At 32.2% G+C, this 16,219-nt stretch overlaps 2 protein-coding genes and 2 long non-coding RNA genes across 4 annotated transcripts; 1 reads left to right on the top strand and 3 right to left on the bottom strand.

Annotated features, from left to right (window-relative positions):
• Positions 1 to 1,047: 1,047 nt before the first annotated feature.
• On the bottom strand, positions 1,048 to 2,435 carry LOC142522534 (uncharacterized). The gene is made up of 2 exons (XR_012814486.1): positions 2,135 to 2,435; positions 1,048 to 1,673 (listed from the first exon to the last, which is right to left on the bottom strand). It is a non-coding gene; the product is annotated as an uncharacterized LOC142522534 (long non-coding RNA).
• On the bottom strand, positions 2,434 to 2,901 carry LOC142521823 (putative calcium-binding protein CML29). Its single transcript, XM_075624999.1, has one exon. It carries the CDS (start codon positions 2,899 to 2,901, stop codon positions 2,434 to 2,436), a length of 468 nt encoding a protein of 155 aa, XP_075481114.1.
• A 564-nt stretch (positions 2,902 to 3,465) lies between these two features.
• Positions 3,466 to 9,777, bottom strand: LOC142522431 (mitogen-activated protein kinase homolog MMK1-like). The gene is made up of 6 exons (XM_075625815.1): positions 9,504 to 9,777; positions 9,270 to 9,399; positions 7,574 to 7,711; positions 4,972 to 5,304; positions 3,911 to 4,091; positions 3,466 to 3,818 (listed from the first exon to the last, which is right to left on the bottom strand). Exons 1-6 carry the CDS (start codon positions 9,746 to 9,748, stop codon positions 3,643 to 3,645), a joined length of 1,203 nt encoding a protein of 400 aa, XP_075481930.1. The 5' UTR covers positions 9,749 to 9,777; the 3' UTR covers positions 3,466 to 3,642.
• Positions 7,718 to 8,981, top strand: LOC142522432 (uncharacterized). Its single transcript, XR_012814476.1, has 2 exons — positions 7,718 to 7,854; positions 8,364 to 8,981. It is a non-coding gene; the product is annotated as an uncharacterized LOC142522432 (long non-coding RNA).
• Positions 9,778 to 16,219: the final 6,442 nt, after the last annotated feature.

Raw genomic sequence — 16,219 nt, 5'->3', positions numbered from 1 at the left:
GACGAAATCCCCTGTTGTACTTAGTGCTCTAAACAGTGTTATATTTTGTTCAAACAAGTTTATTTGAAAAAAAAACTTCGTTTGTAAAAAATATTAAAAATTAAACGTACTAAATACCATGTATGGACAAAATATCATTTATCATTAATTAAGCATTGGATTCATCTATTATTTTAAAGAAATCGATAATAAATTGTATTTCAAGTATGATATATTATTAAAACAATATGTTGATGAGTTTTTAAATTAAGAAAATAGATGAATCAAATGTTTTATATGTGATTTATTTTATTGTATTTATGTATGGTGTTTAGTGCATTCACTTTTTAATAATTTTTATAAACGAAGTTTGTTTGAGCAAAGTATAGCATAACGTGGAGTACAAGTGTAACAGGTGATTTTTTACGATCAAATAAGCATGTAGCTATTCGAGTCAACCAAAATTGAATAATATGGGCCACTTTGTGTTCCTAAAGCCCAATTGGCTTTTATGATGGCCCGAGCTCATTCAAACGTGATCTTTTTTCCCCCCTTTTTCTTTTTTAAAAATCTTGCCAAAAACAATAATTGACAATTTAAAATGAAATGTAATATATGGAAATTTAAAATTTTCCATTGATTGTATTATTTTTAAAATTTGATCTTGCTTATAGATTTAATGAAAACTACATAGAAAAAAAAAGAATGAAATTCCTAGCTAGGCTCGAGTAGATTAATCTTTGAATTAACTTTCCCTAATTTAAACCAAATTTGTTTTAACATGTATAAAAAAACATTGTGTTTCAAGTACCATCCGTATGAGTATTATGAGTATAGCTAAACAAGGTGTCTCACGGATCGTATTTTATAAGACGTGTCTCTTATTTGGGTTATCCATGAAAAAGTATTATTTTTTATGCTAAAAGTATTATTTTTTATTGAGAATATCGGTAGAGTTGATATGTCTGACAGATAAAGATTCATGAGACTATTTCACAAAAGACATACTTACTAAACAAATTCAAATTCTCCAATGCCATCAAACGCATTACAAAAGACAGAATAACATATACCAAAATAAAGTTCTTATTTCTCATCATTACATCACTTTTATATAGTATATATTATAGATAAAATGCAAGCAGATTTTGCATCAAACAAGGGCATTCACCACAAGTTCCAAATCCTGGAAACTTATAACAGCTTGAGTCCCAAAATCAGTAATTGATGCCACGAGTTCTTCAGAATCAGAGGGAGAGAACTGAATCCCTTCTCCGACCATAGCGTTACGCAGATCTTCCCCTGTCAAAGCATCCCTTCCCGAGTTCATACGCGTTATAGCACTTTTAAGTGCTTTTCCGAATTCATCACTAGGCCCGAATTTGTCAACGCACAGATCAAGAAACTTTGAGATGCTTAGTTCCCCGTTTCTGCGCAACGTGGCCCTGATATTCGCCACTTTCGTCAGAGGTAATCCTCTGATTTTTTCAAGTTCTTGAGCATTGATCAATCCATTCTGGTCGGAATCGGCAGCATGGAATTCTTTGCTGAGACTTAAGGCATGCTTGAACGGCTTGATTTGTTTGTTGTAGGACTGAGCCATGGTTTGAGATGGAAGAGCTTTCATGCACGGATATCTATATATAGACATAAAAATCCGTTGTTCAGATAACGAAAATTCTTCGAGAAAACACCTGCAATATTCAAGATTCGATTCCCACTAATTAAAGTTGAGAAAATAATAACATGCATAAGAATCAATACTCTATTTCTTTAATAAAGAAAAGGAATAAAAGAATAGAATCGATGCTTCCTTATAAAGAGAGGAAAATAAAGGATAAAGATCCAAGGAAAGAATCAATGCTCTACGTACCATTAATATCTTCACACACAAGATAAACTTGAAAAATATATCTCATAACCATGAAGTTTGATCCCGAGATAAACAAAAATTAACCACGTCTTCTACTTTTATCATGATCATATATAAACGATATTTTATCGTATTATTAATATAGAAACTCGTAATTGCACAACGTATTTGAAAATTTTCATTTTGTAAAAAATCATAGTTATTTGAAATATGTTATACTTGACATATTATAACTCCAATGTAAATCGCCTCTATGAACATTAATTATATGAAAAAGCTTACCGGGCATCATTAGCTTCAGAGACAATACAAGTATTGATGTGTGTAGGAGATTGGTACAGGTGCCTCCATGGAGTGAAAAGGAATGCAAAAAAAGTAAGTGTATTGTATTTTATTATTTTCCATAAAGAGCCAAAGATAAAAGAAATAAAATACATGAAATTTAATTAAAAAAATTATAGAAGTTAATCAAATGTTGTTTTTCATAAGATATTAATTAAAAGAGGACAACACCAACCACAGACTGGATTATTTGTACTTATTTTACATTACATGTAAATTAAAAAAGCCACTGGTAAATTTCAAACAAGTGCATTCACAATCAATTCCAAATCTTGAAAACTTATTGTCCCATGCCCATCTCCACCTATTGATGCCACAATATCTTCACAATCATCCAAAGACAATTCAATCCCCACATTCTCTATGACTTCACACAGCTCTTCCCCTGACACCAAATCATCCTCTTTCAACTTCAGTTCTTGCAAACCACTTTTCAGCGCGCTTCCGAAATCGCCAAAACCCAAGTTTTGCACGTTCAAATCAAGAAACTCCGATATATTCAGTAGCCCATCTTTGTTTGTGTCTCCCTTCTGCATCATGTCATTGATATCTTGTCCACTTAGGTTGTACCCAAGTGATCCCATGATCCCGTTTAGCTCTTGAGCGTCGATTGAACCGTCGTTATCTGAGTCGAAGGCATGGAAGGCTTCTAAGAGCCTTAAGGCGTGCGTTAGTGACTCGATTTCGGTGAGCATGGAGTGAGCCATAGAGAAATGAGGTTGAGTTTGAGGTGAGTTCTTGTAGGAAGAACTATCATGGAGTTATATAGTTGGGGAATATGTTGCATGGTGGTGGTCATTGTCAAGCTTGTCTTGTGTGCTTCAATAATGGTAGAGCATTGGTTCATATGCTTCGAATGTTCTATTCTCATATTTAGTTATGTGGAATAGAATTTTTATTATTCATAACTTTTCCAAAGATTTATTGTTCTTTGATTCGTACGAGTAAGTTGTTTCTGTCTTTGCCATGGTAGCATAATTATTGGAATTTTTTGTAGGTTAAAACATTTAGATATAGTTGAAAGAAATGACATTTTATTACATTTTATGTTATAGGAATTTTGAATTACATATTTACTGTCAACTATGTTCTTTATATATTTAAAAAAAACACTATTTGATTTATCTAATCACTCACACATAAATCGAGACAGTTTAATCTGCCTTTGAAATAATTATACGATCACATGTTTCTTATATTTAAACAAAAACTACGTTTCACTTCCACAAAAACCCATCAACCTGAACCTTTGAGCGTAGAAAGCTTGCACAAAATTAAGAACAAATGAAATAATTCCAGAACAACCAAATCATAACTCACCGGATGTATTCTAAAATCGAATCCATCCAAGTTTTTGTTCAATAGATATATACATGGATCCATCAAAGATCAAATAAAACAGTTGAAACTTGACAAAATACAGTAATTTAGTACCGAATGACAACTATTCACACACGCTGATATTCGGGATTGAATGCAAGCGCCTCCATGTAAATCAGCTCCTTCATCTGTTCCTCGGTCAGAGCATGCTGCTCAAAGTCGAAGGTAAAAGGTGTCGTGCAAATAGGCTCATCACTTATATCATGCAATGAGTTCAGATATGGATGCGCCAATGCATCTTCAACTGATGTGAACATATTACAAGCATGCAAATTTCTAAGATATAAGAACAGTTTGAATTGAATGAATCAAACAAGGTAGGACAAAGTTTCTTACCTGTAATCCTTTGTCTAGGATCGAATGTCAGCATCTTCTCAACAAGATCGATAGCGAGAGGGTGGACATGAGAAAACTTTTCGGTAAATGATTGACGATGATAAGGAGGGAGTTGCTGGATGTATCTTTTAGCATTTTCATTCAGACACCCCATATCAGATTCTGATGGGGTACCGATCAACTGCAAAGCAAGAGGAATCGTATTCATGAGCAAGCATGGTTCTACGAGTCGGTATAAATTACATACATCAGCCAAAGTTTTTAAGGGAAACAGTCAATTGCATAAGCATTACCTTAGTCAAGACAGCGTGGACAGCAAAATAATTTCATGCATGCTCCAAATGTAATGAGCAGTATATTATTTTCTATTTATTTTTAAGGTATATATACACAGATAATGTTCCTTTCGTAAAGGAACCATATAATGTCCAAAACTAGTTCCTTTTAATGAAAATCACATCGCCAACAAGCCATTCATGATATCAGATTACCAAGTATTTCAACTCATACAAAATTATTTGCTAGTCAAAACCATCCAATTCAACTAGGTTTTTGGAATCTACATGATGCATCGAGTACAATAGATACAAGGAACCATATAATTACTAATTCTGATTAATGTATGTCACGTCGCGGACATGACAAGCTATTCCCAATATCAGATAACCATATATTCAACTCACATGAAAGTATCTGCTAGTCGAAACAAAATCCAATTCAACGGGGATTTTGGAAGCTGCATGATGCATCGAGTACAAAAGCTTATGCTGCCCGTATTTTCTTAAATGAAAGTATCATGTAATCATCTCTTATACTAGAGATTCTTGAATCGGAAGAATGAGAAATTCTGGCTCAATAAAGTCTATATTCACAAGTACAAAGAAAGGAACACAATTTCCTGAGATTCTGTTATTATGTATTCAATAGCAATAACAATACAATGAATTCTAAAGGGTAAAACTGAATAAACATAGTCAAACACATGTCCAAGGCAATAAAAAAATCTGATAATCTCACACAAAACTTTGATATACAAATGGAATTTCTGAAAGAATAGATACCTCCAAAAGTAGCCGTAACTGATGAACGTGATCTCTACCAGGAAATAAGGGCTTACGATCCATTAATTCCACGAAAATGCAGCCCACCGACCATACATCAATAGCTGCAGTATAATCAGACGAGTTTAGCAAAAGTTCAGGAGGCCGATACCACCTTGTCACAACATATTCAGTCATAAAATCTGTTTCGGATGTGACACGTGCCAGTCCAAAATCACATATCTTCAGGTCACAATTTGCATTCAGGAGAAGATTGCTAGGCTTCAAATCCCTGTGCAGAACATTTGCTGAATGAATGTATTTCAACCCACGGAGGATTTGATACAAGAAATACTGCACCAAAACACGAATATAACCAGTTTACATCAAAAATATTAACAAACAACATAAATTTTTTTCTAATACTAAAGTAGAGGTGTGTTGTATTTATTAAATGTTAAAGAACAAGGCAAAAGATGGAATAAAATCTACTTGAAGAAAACGTTAAATCTATTCAAGCGAAATATTTAGGGGTTATTTGGTTTCATTTTTTTCGGGGATGGGACCGGAGTTTTGTAAGACGTCAGGATAAGATCGATACCTTTGAGTTATATAAGATCGATACCTCTGAGTTATTTGAACTCATGGCTAACCATATAAGGAGTGGGGCGAGGTAAGTACTTGGTGAGGCTAAAGGGAAGGGACAACACGACAAGGAGAGATAGTGGTGGAACAATGTGGTACAACAAGCCATTAGAGAAATGAAAAGAAAGTTCAAGAACTGAGCTAGAGACCAAGGATCGTATGAACTATATAAACATGAGAAGCAGAAAAGTAAGACATCTAGTGTTCCATCGTAGAACTAGTGCTAAGGAAGTAACAGAAGCACTGAAGAGGATGATACCGTGGAAGGCAATTGGAACGGATGAGATACCAATTGAGGTATGGAAATGTCTTGAGGAAGTTGGGATCCAATGGTTGACTAGTCTCTTTAATAGGATTTTAGATATAAGGAAATAGTCAGAAACTTGGAGACATAGTATTATAATACTAATTTATAAGAATAAAGGAGATATACAGGACTACTCAAAGGGATTAAGCTTATGAGTCATATGATGTTGGTATGGGAGCGAGTGATAGAGCGGAGACTTTGGAGTATCACTACTGTATCAGAGAACCAATTTGGTTTTATGCCAGGTAGGTCAACAATGGAAGTTATTTTCTTGATTAGACAAATGATAGAAAATACAGAGAATAACAGAAGAGCCTGCATATGGTATTTATCGACTTAGAGAAAGCCTATGATAGAGTGCCTAAGAATTAATCTTGTGGATATTTAGAAGGAAGCATGTGCTTCAATGCTACATCAAATCATTAAAGATATGTATGAAGGTGCCATAACTAGTGCGAGGTCTACATAGAGGGATGTCATGTGAATTTCATGTGGTAATAGAACTTCATCAAGGATCGATTTTAAGCCCTTACCTCTTTGCTTTGGTTATGGATGAGCTGACGGGACATATTCAGGATGAGGTACCTTGGTATATGTTATTCGCAGATGATATTGTCCTGATAGACGAAATTAAAGATGTAAATAAAAAATTAGATAGATGGCGTGAAGCTCTTGAGAGTAAAGGTTTTAGGATTAGTTGCTCAGAAATGGAATATTTAGCTTGTAACTTTGGTCTTGAATCTAGACGGATAGGTAGCCCAATTGAGATTGACGGTCGAGAAGTCCTAGAAAGTGAAGTTTTTCATTATTTAGGATTAGGATTAAAGCAAGGTGGATGAAATGGAGGATGATATCAGGAGCCTTACACGATAGAAGGATGCCCGCGAGATTGAAATAAAAATGTTACAATATTATTGTTCAACCAGCTATGCTTTGTGGCTCGGAGTGTTGGGTCATACAGAACTACATATGCATAAGAAGGCAATAACAGATATGCGTATGTTAAGATGGATGTATGGCAAAACGTGCAAAGATAGAATTAGGAATGAAATGATTATCAGCTCTTTAGGTGTAGGCCCCATAGATAATAAGATTAGGGAGAGACGTCTAATATTGTTTGCTCATGTGAAGAGCAGATCAAACACGGACTCAATCCGAGTATTCAACATATCTTAGATTGAAAGGTTAATAGAAAGAACAGAAGGAAAGGTAGATCATTGAAAACTTGGATAAAAGTGGTTAAGGAGGATATCTGAGATCTTGGTTTAAGAGATGACATGTGTGTGTGAAAATCACTTAGTTTGGAAAAGTAATATCCATGTAGCCAACCCCGCAACTAGCGAGAATGTGCTAGGATGATGATGAACGGAAGAAAAGTTATGAAAGGACTTAGCTCAACTTGTTCGATATTTGATCAACACATGAAACTTCCAAGTTTACAGACTTCCTTTTGCTGTGGTGATAGCTACCAAACTATCAGTAAAATACCAAACTTTCTCCTCCTCATCCGACTACTCTTTTTCCAACTTCTTCACATGACCCTTGCCATTTCTTTCTCTACAGAAGGATGTAACTCTTTTTTTTTTGCCAAGAATCTTGGGGGTGCACGCCATAAAGCCTAGATGCAAAGCCTTAATTTAATGTACATTTCAAATTTAACACTACAAGAACCTGGCAATGCTCCTCTGACAACCCTTGATTAGAACGGATAATTTGATGGAGATCGGTGTCCATAAGTTCATACGCAATGTACACATCGTTAAATGACTCCCTTTGAGAGGGTGGAATTATATCTCTGATAGCAACCACCTGCAAAAATAGAATGCATCAAGGCCGACTAAATGTACTAAATTATTAATGAAAAGAACGCCAGAACGCCAATGTGTTTGTTTTTGCACCACAAAAGTCACTTATTCTGCTTAGTTAATAAAGTAGCGGAAGATCTGAATTTAGTAATTAAACACACTTGATGTTGGGTATAATACTATGATCATATATGAGAGTGAAATGCTCTGTGCTAACAACATAGGCCAGGAGCCAAAAATAGAGAAATGAGAAAATTGCAGAACTGCCTTAGCGATTATCAAAATGACTAGAAAAGTAAGATCTTAACAAGCTGTTTCAGAGTAGGAAATGACGTTCTCCACCTGAAAGTCACTTTCTAATGCTCATGTGTTCCATGATGACTAGAGTTTTCCAGGTCAAATTGACAGGCTGCTGCACAGCATGAGAAAGCACATTTATCTTTCAAAACAGTGTTCCGTTATAGGTGTACCGTGTACATAGTTAATAGTTAAAGTGCCAAAATTACACATCCAACATTGGATAAAAAGTTAAAAGATATTTTTTTCAAGAAAATTCCAAGATATCCTGGCGATTTGGTGTCGTTCCATCTCATTTCCTCAAAAGATCTATAGGTCTCTACTATACTTAGGTTTGGCCAAAGGCTGTCCGCACCAAGCTGCAAATTCACACATGAAACCTTAAGACCACGACTCGCATACTAATTTTATCCAAAAATGATTTCCTTTTAATCTATAATTCTTGATTGATTGACAATCAAATTTTAATTTGCTTGAATTAACTTTAGGAGAGTAAACAAAATAATATCTTTTCCTTTACGAAGCCAAGAATAGAACCTTTCTCCTCAAAAATTACTATCCTCTGACAAAGCAAATCAGCAAGATTTTTTTCCAATAAACTAAGAACCAAATGCTTTACTAAATCGAAATTATAAATCATCCAAATGAGAAACATTAATAATTTCTGAAAGGTTTCTTTGTCTATATAGATTCATTGATTCAATGCATCTATTACATTCTTAAGAATTTCAAAGCTAAAAAACACAACTAAGAACAAGCCCCACGAGTCCTCAAATCAACCAACTCAAGCATAGCATGACTGAAAATAAAGCAAACAATGTTTAATCGACATAACAAAAATAAACATGGAAATGCTCCACTGATCACAATTTTTCCCCAGGAGTCATCAAAATCAACCAAGTCAAGCATATCATGACTGAAAATAAAGCAATCAAAGTTTAATCGACATGACAAAAATAAACATGGAAATGCTCCACCGATCAATTTTTTTTTTAACACGGCTATATAAAAAAAACCATCATAAAATAACACAAAAAGTCAGGTTTGTTCTTAATAAACGAAATGTAGTTTCTTCGAGTTGTTCGATTCTATTAATTGATAAAAGATTAACTACCCCGCAAAATATAAAAATTGCACACATTACTATAGTCTATCGAAGACATCACTTAAACTCAATGAATTTTCTTAATTAACCGGGCTAAGCTGCCTCTGTCATGCCCACAAGAATAAATATACAATCAGCACACAAGTATTAATCTACTAACGTTTTCATGATCCATATGACGAAGCAGCTTTATCTCACGCAGCGTCCTCTTCCCATCAATTTTATTGTCGAAGGCATTAGCCACCTTCTTTATCGCCACATGCTCATTAGTCTCCGAATTCAATGCCGAGCTTTTCAGCAAAAATCAAGTCAATTAGCGCACACTGACAACAGAAATCAGTAATTAAAGACATTGAAAAAACACAGAAATGCAAAAAGATAGAAATCTTCATACCAGACGATGCCGTATGCGCCTTTACCGATGGGCATGATTGGGGGTTTATACTTGGATGTGACCTCGAAGATGTTGCCGAAGATGTTGTATTGGATAAATCTTCCTCCGTGGCTCAGAGTCGCCGGAATATGATCGATCGGCGGCGTCGGAGGAGGTGGCTGCGCCTCCGACATCACGGCGTCCCCCGGCTGAGCACCGCCCTCCATTTTCCGTTGCTCTGATTTGCCAGTTAACAAATGGAACATTGACCCACTCACCGGCCATTTATTATGTGTCGGCTTTTTCAGTTTCCTACCACTATTGGTCGGCAGGGTATTAAATTAAATAAAGACTATATTTATTTTGCTACTAATTTTTTTCATATACTTTTTGTTGCGCAAGTAAATTTTATTAATAACTAATTCAAAATATACGTGGGACAGTCTTATGAGTCAAATTTTTTTAAACGTATATTTTTTTAGATCGTCCATTAAAAAGTATTATTTTTTATTTTAAAATTATTACTTACTTATTATTGTAAATATGGGTAGGGTTGGTCTGTCTCACAGATCTTTTATGTCAAAAATATTAATTACTTATTATTGTAAATATTGATAAGATTGACTTATATCACTCATAAAGATCTATATATCGTCTCACAAGAGACCTTACGAGGAATTTTGTTCTCAAAAAGTCGTCGATTTTGTGCATTCCATGAGTTATAAATTAGAGAAAACGTAGCTCAATGCTTCATATTCGAAGTAATAGATACTCTATACGCGGGAAAATACAGGATTTATGTGTCACGGATCAAAAGAAGTCGACGGTAATTCAAGAAAGCCTATCGTGGTTTCTTCTCGAATCATGAAAGCACGTGTTTGAACGACAAGGAATGCAACGGTGTTTGAGGATTCTGTTGGTTATCTTGATAAAACTTTCTATGCATATAGTTTAAGAAATTGCTTCGGAACGACATGTTTATTTGAGCGAATTTGAAATTCACTCGTTTCAGATCCTATGATCTAAACACGATCAAACTTTTATGTTGAATAGAGGTATCATGATACAAGTTGATTTATATTTTAGTTATGTGTTGTCATATTAATTAATGAAATTCAACCGCAACCCGAATAAACCAAAATGTACGACTCTAGAACAATTAGAGTTATGACAAATTATGAAACCGTTGAAAAAATTGTCGATCAAAAGTCATTTGTTTTGACATTTATGACGTCAAATATTTATTCTCAAAAGTCAATAACTATGTGAAAATAATTATTCTCAATTAATAAGTAGGTATGGGTAAAGTCAACCACTGCATATCACAACTTCGTAAATTAAACCCCAAGAGCTCACTTGCATTTCTTCAACTGTTAAGCCATTACGAACTCTGTGGAAATAACCATCAAACAGAAAATGGAGAACAATACACAATTTAACCCCAACTCTCAAAATTTTTCCTTATGACTGGCAGATCTTTTACAACACAATTTAAGGCGCTGTACCGAATTCCGGAGTCCGCTCGGGCAGCATGAGCTATGTCATGAACGGGACAATGAGAATGATTTTTTTAATTATCCCAAAACACTTTCTCATATTTGTCGTCCGGAATCAAGAGGAGACGCTCCTGACTGGAGGGAGTACTATTCACTTCACAAAAGGATGATCTAGGAGCTGAGCAGCCCATTAGCCGCGAGTAGAGATGTAAACGATCCAAACCAAACAAAACAGTATCATGATTGAGCTTGATTTGTTTAAGATTGTTTGAGGCTCGAGCTCGATTCGAACTTCTATTATCATGCTCGAACTCGGTTTGTATTAAAATTACAAAACTCGAGAAAAGCTCGAGCTCGGTTCGTTAATCAAGCTCCTGCTAAAATAAAAACCACACATAAACCCAAAAACTAGGAAAAAGAGAGATTATAGTACATCAAATTAGTAAAATAAATCAACAAATTAAATATCAAGATATTATTAAATAAAGTTATTAATTAAAGTCATCAAAAAGCACAAGAACATGTTTGTAGATTCGAAATTCAACTTTTATATGAATTCACATTTTATTCTTCGATTGGTTTGAAATATACTCCTCTCAAAATTCCTTAGAATACCCATTTTCAAACTATGTTAATCCTATTACAATAAGAAATAAATCACCAGAATGGGAAACCATTACTGATTCTAGAAAGATTTAATCTAATCATCATCATTTACAAGGAATTAAAATACTGGTACAAGATCAACAAATTGAATCAATTCATATAAAAAATTCCAGAAGATAATGATAAAATAATATAAAAAAACATCATAATACAAAATAATTTCACAAATACAAATTTAAATATCATAGGAAAACAATTAGATAGGATAGAAAAACAAATACAAAAACAACCCACAAATAAAATAGAAACCTCGAATACAGATGGTAAACTCAAAAACCCAATTTTTAAATCATATCAAATAACTGAAAATAGTGTTAAAAATATCAAAGAGAATAATTTTGAATTTATAAAAATAATACAAGATAAATTAAGTAAAATGGCAACAACAGCCAGTGGTTCAAATCAACCCATAGATCAAACTGCTCCTGAAACACAAACCTCTAATCTTAGAATAAATACCTTAAATCATGATTCAGAAAATGCCTATAAAACTCAAACAAATACACAAGATAGGACCATAGCCGAACTCTTTATAGCTGGTTTTTCTGGCCAAATTAAGGGTTGGTGGGACTATTATCTTACAAATCAACAACAAGAAGATATTTTAAATTCTATAAAAACTGATGAAGATCTGTAGCTACTTTAATCCTAACAATTTCTTTACACTTTATAGGTAATCCTTCACATTTAAAATATAAAAATGCTGAATTATTATCAAATCTTAAATGTAAAAAATTAAGTGATTTTCAATGGTATAAAAATATTTTCTAACCAGAGTCATGCTTAGAGAAGACTCTAATTTATTTCTAATCTTTTCTCCTAAAAGAGTTGGTAATCCCTAAAAGAGTTGGTAATCCTGGATTACCAACTCTTTTAGGAGAAAAGGCTAGAAATAAAATTAGGGAATCGTGTGGAAAACAAATAATTCCTTATAATGATTTTACTTATGGTCAATAAATTAGTCTAACTCAATAAGAATGTTTAAAAATATGTCAAGATCTAAAATTACAAAAAAAATTAAAATGGGAAATGAAAAGAACAAAACAAGAATTAGGAACTTTCTGTCAACAATTCGATATAAACCCTAATAAATCTTCTCCTTCTAAATGCCTAGGAAACTGTAGTGAATCCTATGAAAAACCATATAGATAAAATTTTAAATACAATAAGAAAAATTCTAAATCAAAAAAAGAATTTTATAAGAAACCTTATAAGAAATTTAAAATTTTCAAACAATATCCTAAAAAATCATTTAAAGATATTGAATGTTATAAATGTCATAAAAAAGGACATACTGCAAATTATTGTAGATTGAATAAACAATTAAATGAATTAGAATTAAATGAAGAAATATTAAACAAAATTTCTAATCTTTAATTGATTCTTCTGAGTCTTGTGGTTCAGAATTTGAAAAATTTTCTTCTAAATCCAAAGATGAAAATGAATCTTTACAAATAGATGAATTAATTACATCTAGTAAAGAATCTGAAAAACAAATTAATATGCTTTCAAAAGATCAACAATTTCTTCTTGATATTCTAAAAAACATAAATGACCCCAATATTCAAAAGAATATCTTGATAAAATTTTAAAATCTATCAAAGAAAATAAAGAAGAAAAAACAGAAATAAAATATACTACTTTGCCAAATACTTCTAAAAATACTTACGACCTAACCAATATTTTAGAAAAAACAAATAAAATAAAAAATAAAGAGATAACTATCCAAGATTTACAAAAAAATATTAAAGAAATAAAACTAGCACTAAAAGAATTAAAAGAAAAACAAAACAAGATTCTGAAATAATCGAAGGAATATTAGATATTATTAATATTGAAAATACCGAAGAATTTGAAGATAATGAAATTAAAAACATTCAAAGCCTTGAGAAAATTCCAGAAGACTTTCTTTTTGTATTAAGAGAAATAACCTCTAGAAAATACATACTAAAAATAAATCTGGTATTTTCAAAAAATTTTAAAATTAATACAATAGCGCTTTTTGATACTGGTGCTGATTTAAATTGTATAAAATCAGGGATAATATCTAAAAAATTTCAAGAAAAAACTAATGAAACACTTTCGGCTGCTAACAATTCTAAATTAAATGTTAATTCAAAAACAAAAGCATCAATATTAAACAATGGATTTTTTTATTAAAACTACATTTGTTCTAGTTAATGATATACAACATACTGTAATTTTAGGAATACCTTTTATAGGATTAATTACTCCATATAAAGTAAATAATAATTCTATTTCTTTTAAATTTAATAACAAGAAATTAGAATTTGAATTCTTAGAAAAACCCCGTACAAGAAATCTTAATTTAATAAAAGCATATTCTATATATGAAAATAGTATTAATGTACTAATTCAAGGAAAAACAATTTCATCTAGAAAAATTTATAAATGATATTTCTCTACAAAGAATAGAAACTTATGGATATAAAAAGAATTATGAAAGAATTATAACAAATTTATTTGATCTATACAGGAAAATGGCATCATCAAGCAAAGTTAATTATTCCCAACAGAAATCCCCACAGAATTAATTTCTTTTGGAGATATCAATCTCCCTGTTTATCCACAAAACTCAGAAAAATGTTTCAAGACTTCAAGACCTGTTCATCTGGAAAAATCCCAAAAAACCTTATTAAATTCAATATGGAACGTCCAATCAAACGATTCCAATCAAAAAGTCATAGTCTTAAATGTCTTGGCCTATTATTTCAGTCAAATAAATCCTTCTTCCCAATCAGCACATGAAGTCGATTCAGAAACTGTATTATATTATGTTGTTTACCAAGGGAAGGTGACAGGAATCTACAACCACTGGACCCGAGTGGTTGAAGTAATTAAAAATGAACAAAATTCTTTTTATAAAAGTTTTAAAACCCTTCCTGAATCTCTAGAATCAGCCAACCGTTATATTGGTCCGAATTACTTTATTGATTATCCAGTCAGAAAATAAATAAATACCCAAAAGAATTATGGTAAACAAATAGCTAATGAAAATATTTTTCCAAAAAAAGAGTTTTTATGAAATTCCTAAAAAAGATTTAAAAACAGATTTTCAGTTTTGTAACCATTGCGAGACGATGGTAAAATTTTTAAAAGACTAAATGATTCGAAATCATTAATGTATGATAAAATTAAGGAATTGAGGGAAAAATTACAAGAAACAGAAGTAGCCCTTAAGGCAAGCCTTATTAACTTGGACCTTCTTAAAAAGATTCAAGATTTTGAAATAGACAAACTCAGTCTATTAGACAGACCTAGTCTATTTAATTCTAGCCAAAAACTGGGCCCAAAAAGATTTTTCTTTAGACCACTTACAGAATTAAGCATATTACCTACCCAAATAAATAACATTATTTTCTCAAAAGCCAAAGAAAATTTCTGCCAAAAATTCCAAATGATCCAATAAATTCTTTTCTTAAAACCCGATGGCATAAAAATTATCCCTTTAAAAGGAATAAATGAATATGCCAAACATAAAATTGATTGTCAGAAAGAAACTTTAGACATAAACAATTGTTTTTGTCAACTTCAATTCTACATCCTTTCTACTCAAATATATTTTTCATCCTTCAGAAATTTTTTCTTTCAGTTAAATAATAAGGAAGAAAGACTAAGTATAAATTCCTTATTAGATTTAGGATTAGTTTCAGAAATCATCATTACAGATAAAGATGACATAGACAGTCTTAACATTGTTGCCCTTAAAAGTGCAATCCAATATCTCTTTGATACCGACAATAATGAACTGAAACTAGAAATAAGATCAACATGTCCAGAATGGATCAGAACAGATTTAGAACCAACAGTTCACAGAATTTGGGTCAAGCCTTTTTATAAATAGAGAAAACAAAAAGCGGAACCCGAAGTCTTTCATTCAACCATTTGCAGAGCTACAATCCAAAAACAAATAAAACAACAGAGATTACAGACATTAGCCTTCAAACATAAATTCATCGAAAAGAGAAATGAAGACTACATATTATATTTTATGAACTAGATTTACAAAATCTACATAATGTGCTCATCTCCATGCGTTGATTATTTTCCAGATTTCTATACAGATGCTCCCAAAGTTTTTTTTTTTTTTATACTAGAATGTACAATAAATTCTTGGAAGAATTAGAAGACCAGAAGACTGAAGAAATCTTCCACTCCTCAGAGGAAGATATTAATCTTGAAGATTTTACTCGATGAAGAAGGAATGCACAATTTAGACACGTAATTTTTATTGAATTGTAATTTATAATTTTTGTATTTTGATTGTAAAATTTGTATTAAAAAAATGAAAAATGACGTCAAAATGATGCAAGCAAGACAATGACAAATACTATTCAAGATTCCAAAAATACCTTTGAAGATATCTATAAAAGGAAGATAAGTCATCCAAGGGAATGCAAGTTTTTTGATACCAAATTTTTATTCTTTCTCTCTCTTTCTCTCTCTCTCCTCTTTCTTACTTTTCCTACTTTCTCCACTATCATTCATAGTATTCTTATCCTTCAAGCCTTATTTTCTTAAAGAATTGTAAATCTTTTGAAGATTCATATTGAA

This window comes from Primulina tabacum, chromosome 13 (assembly GCF_025594145.1).
Source record: "Primulina tabacum isolate GXHZ01 chromosome 13, ASM2559414v2, whole genome shotgun sequence".
In the NCBI taxonomy this organism is placed as follows: Eukaryota; Viridiplantae; Streptophyta; class Magnoliopsida; order Lamiales; family Gesneriaceae; genus Primulina; species Primulina tabacum.
This window is presented reverse-complemented; position numbering and strand designations above follow the sequence as displayed.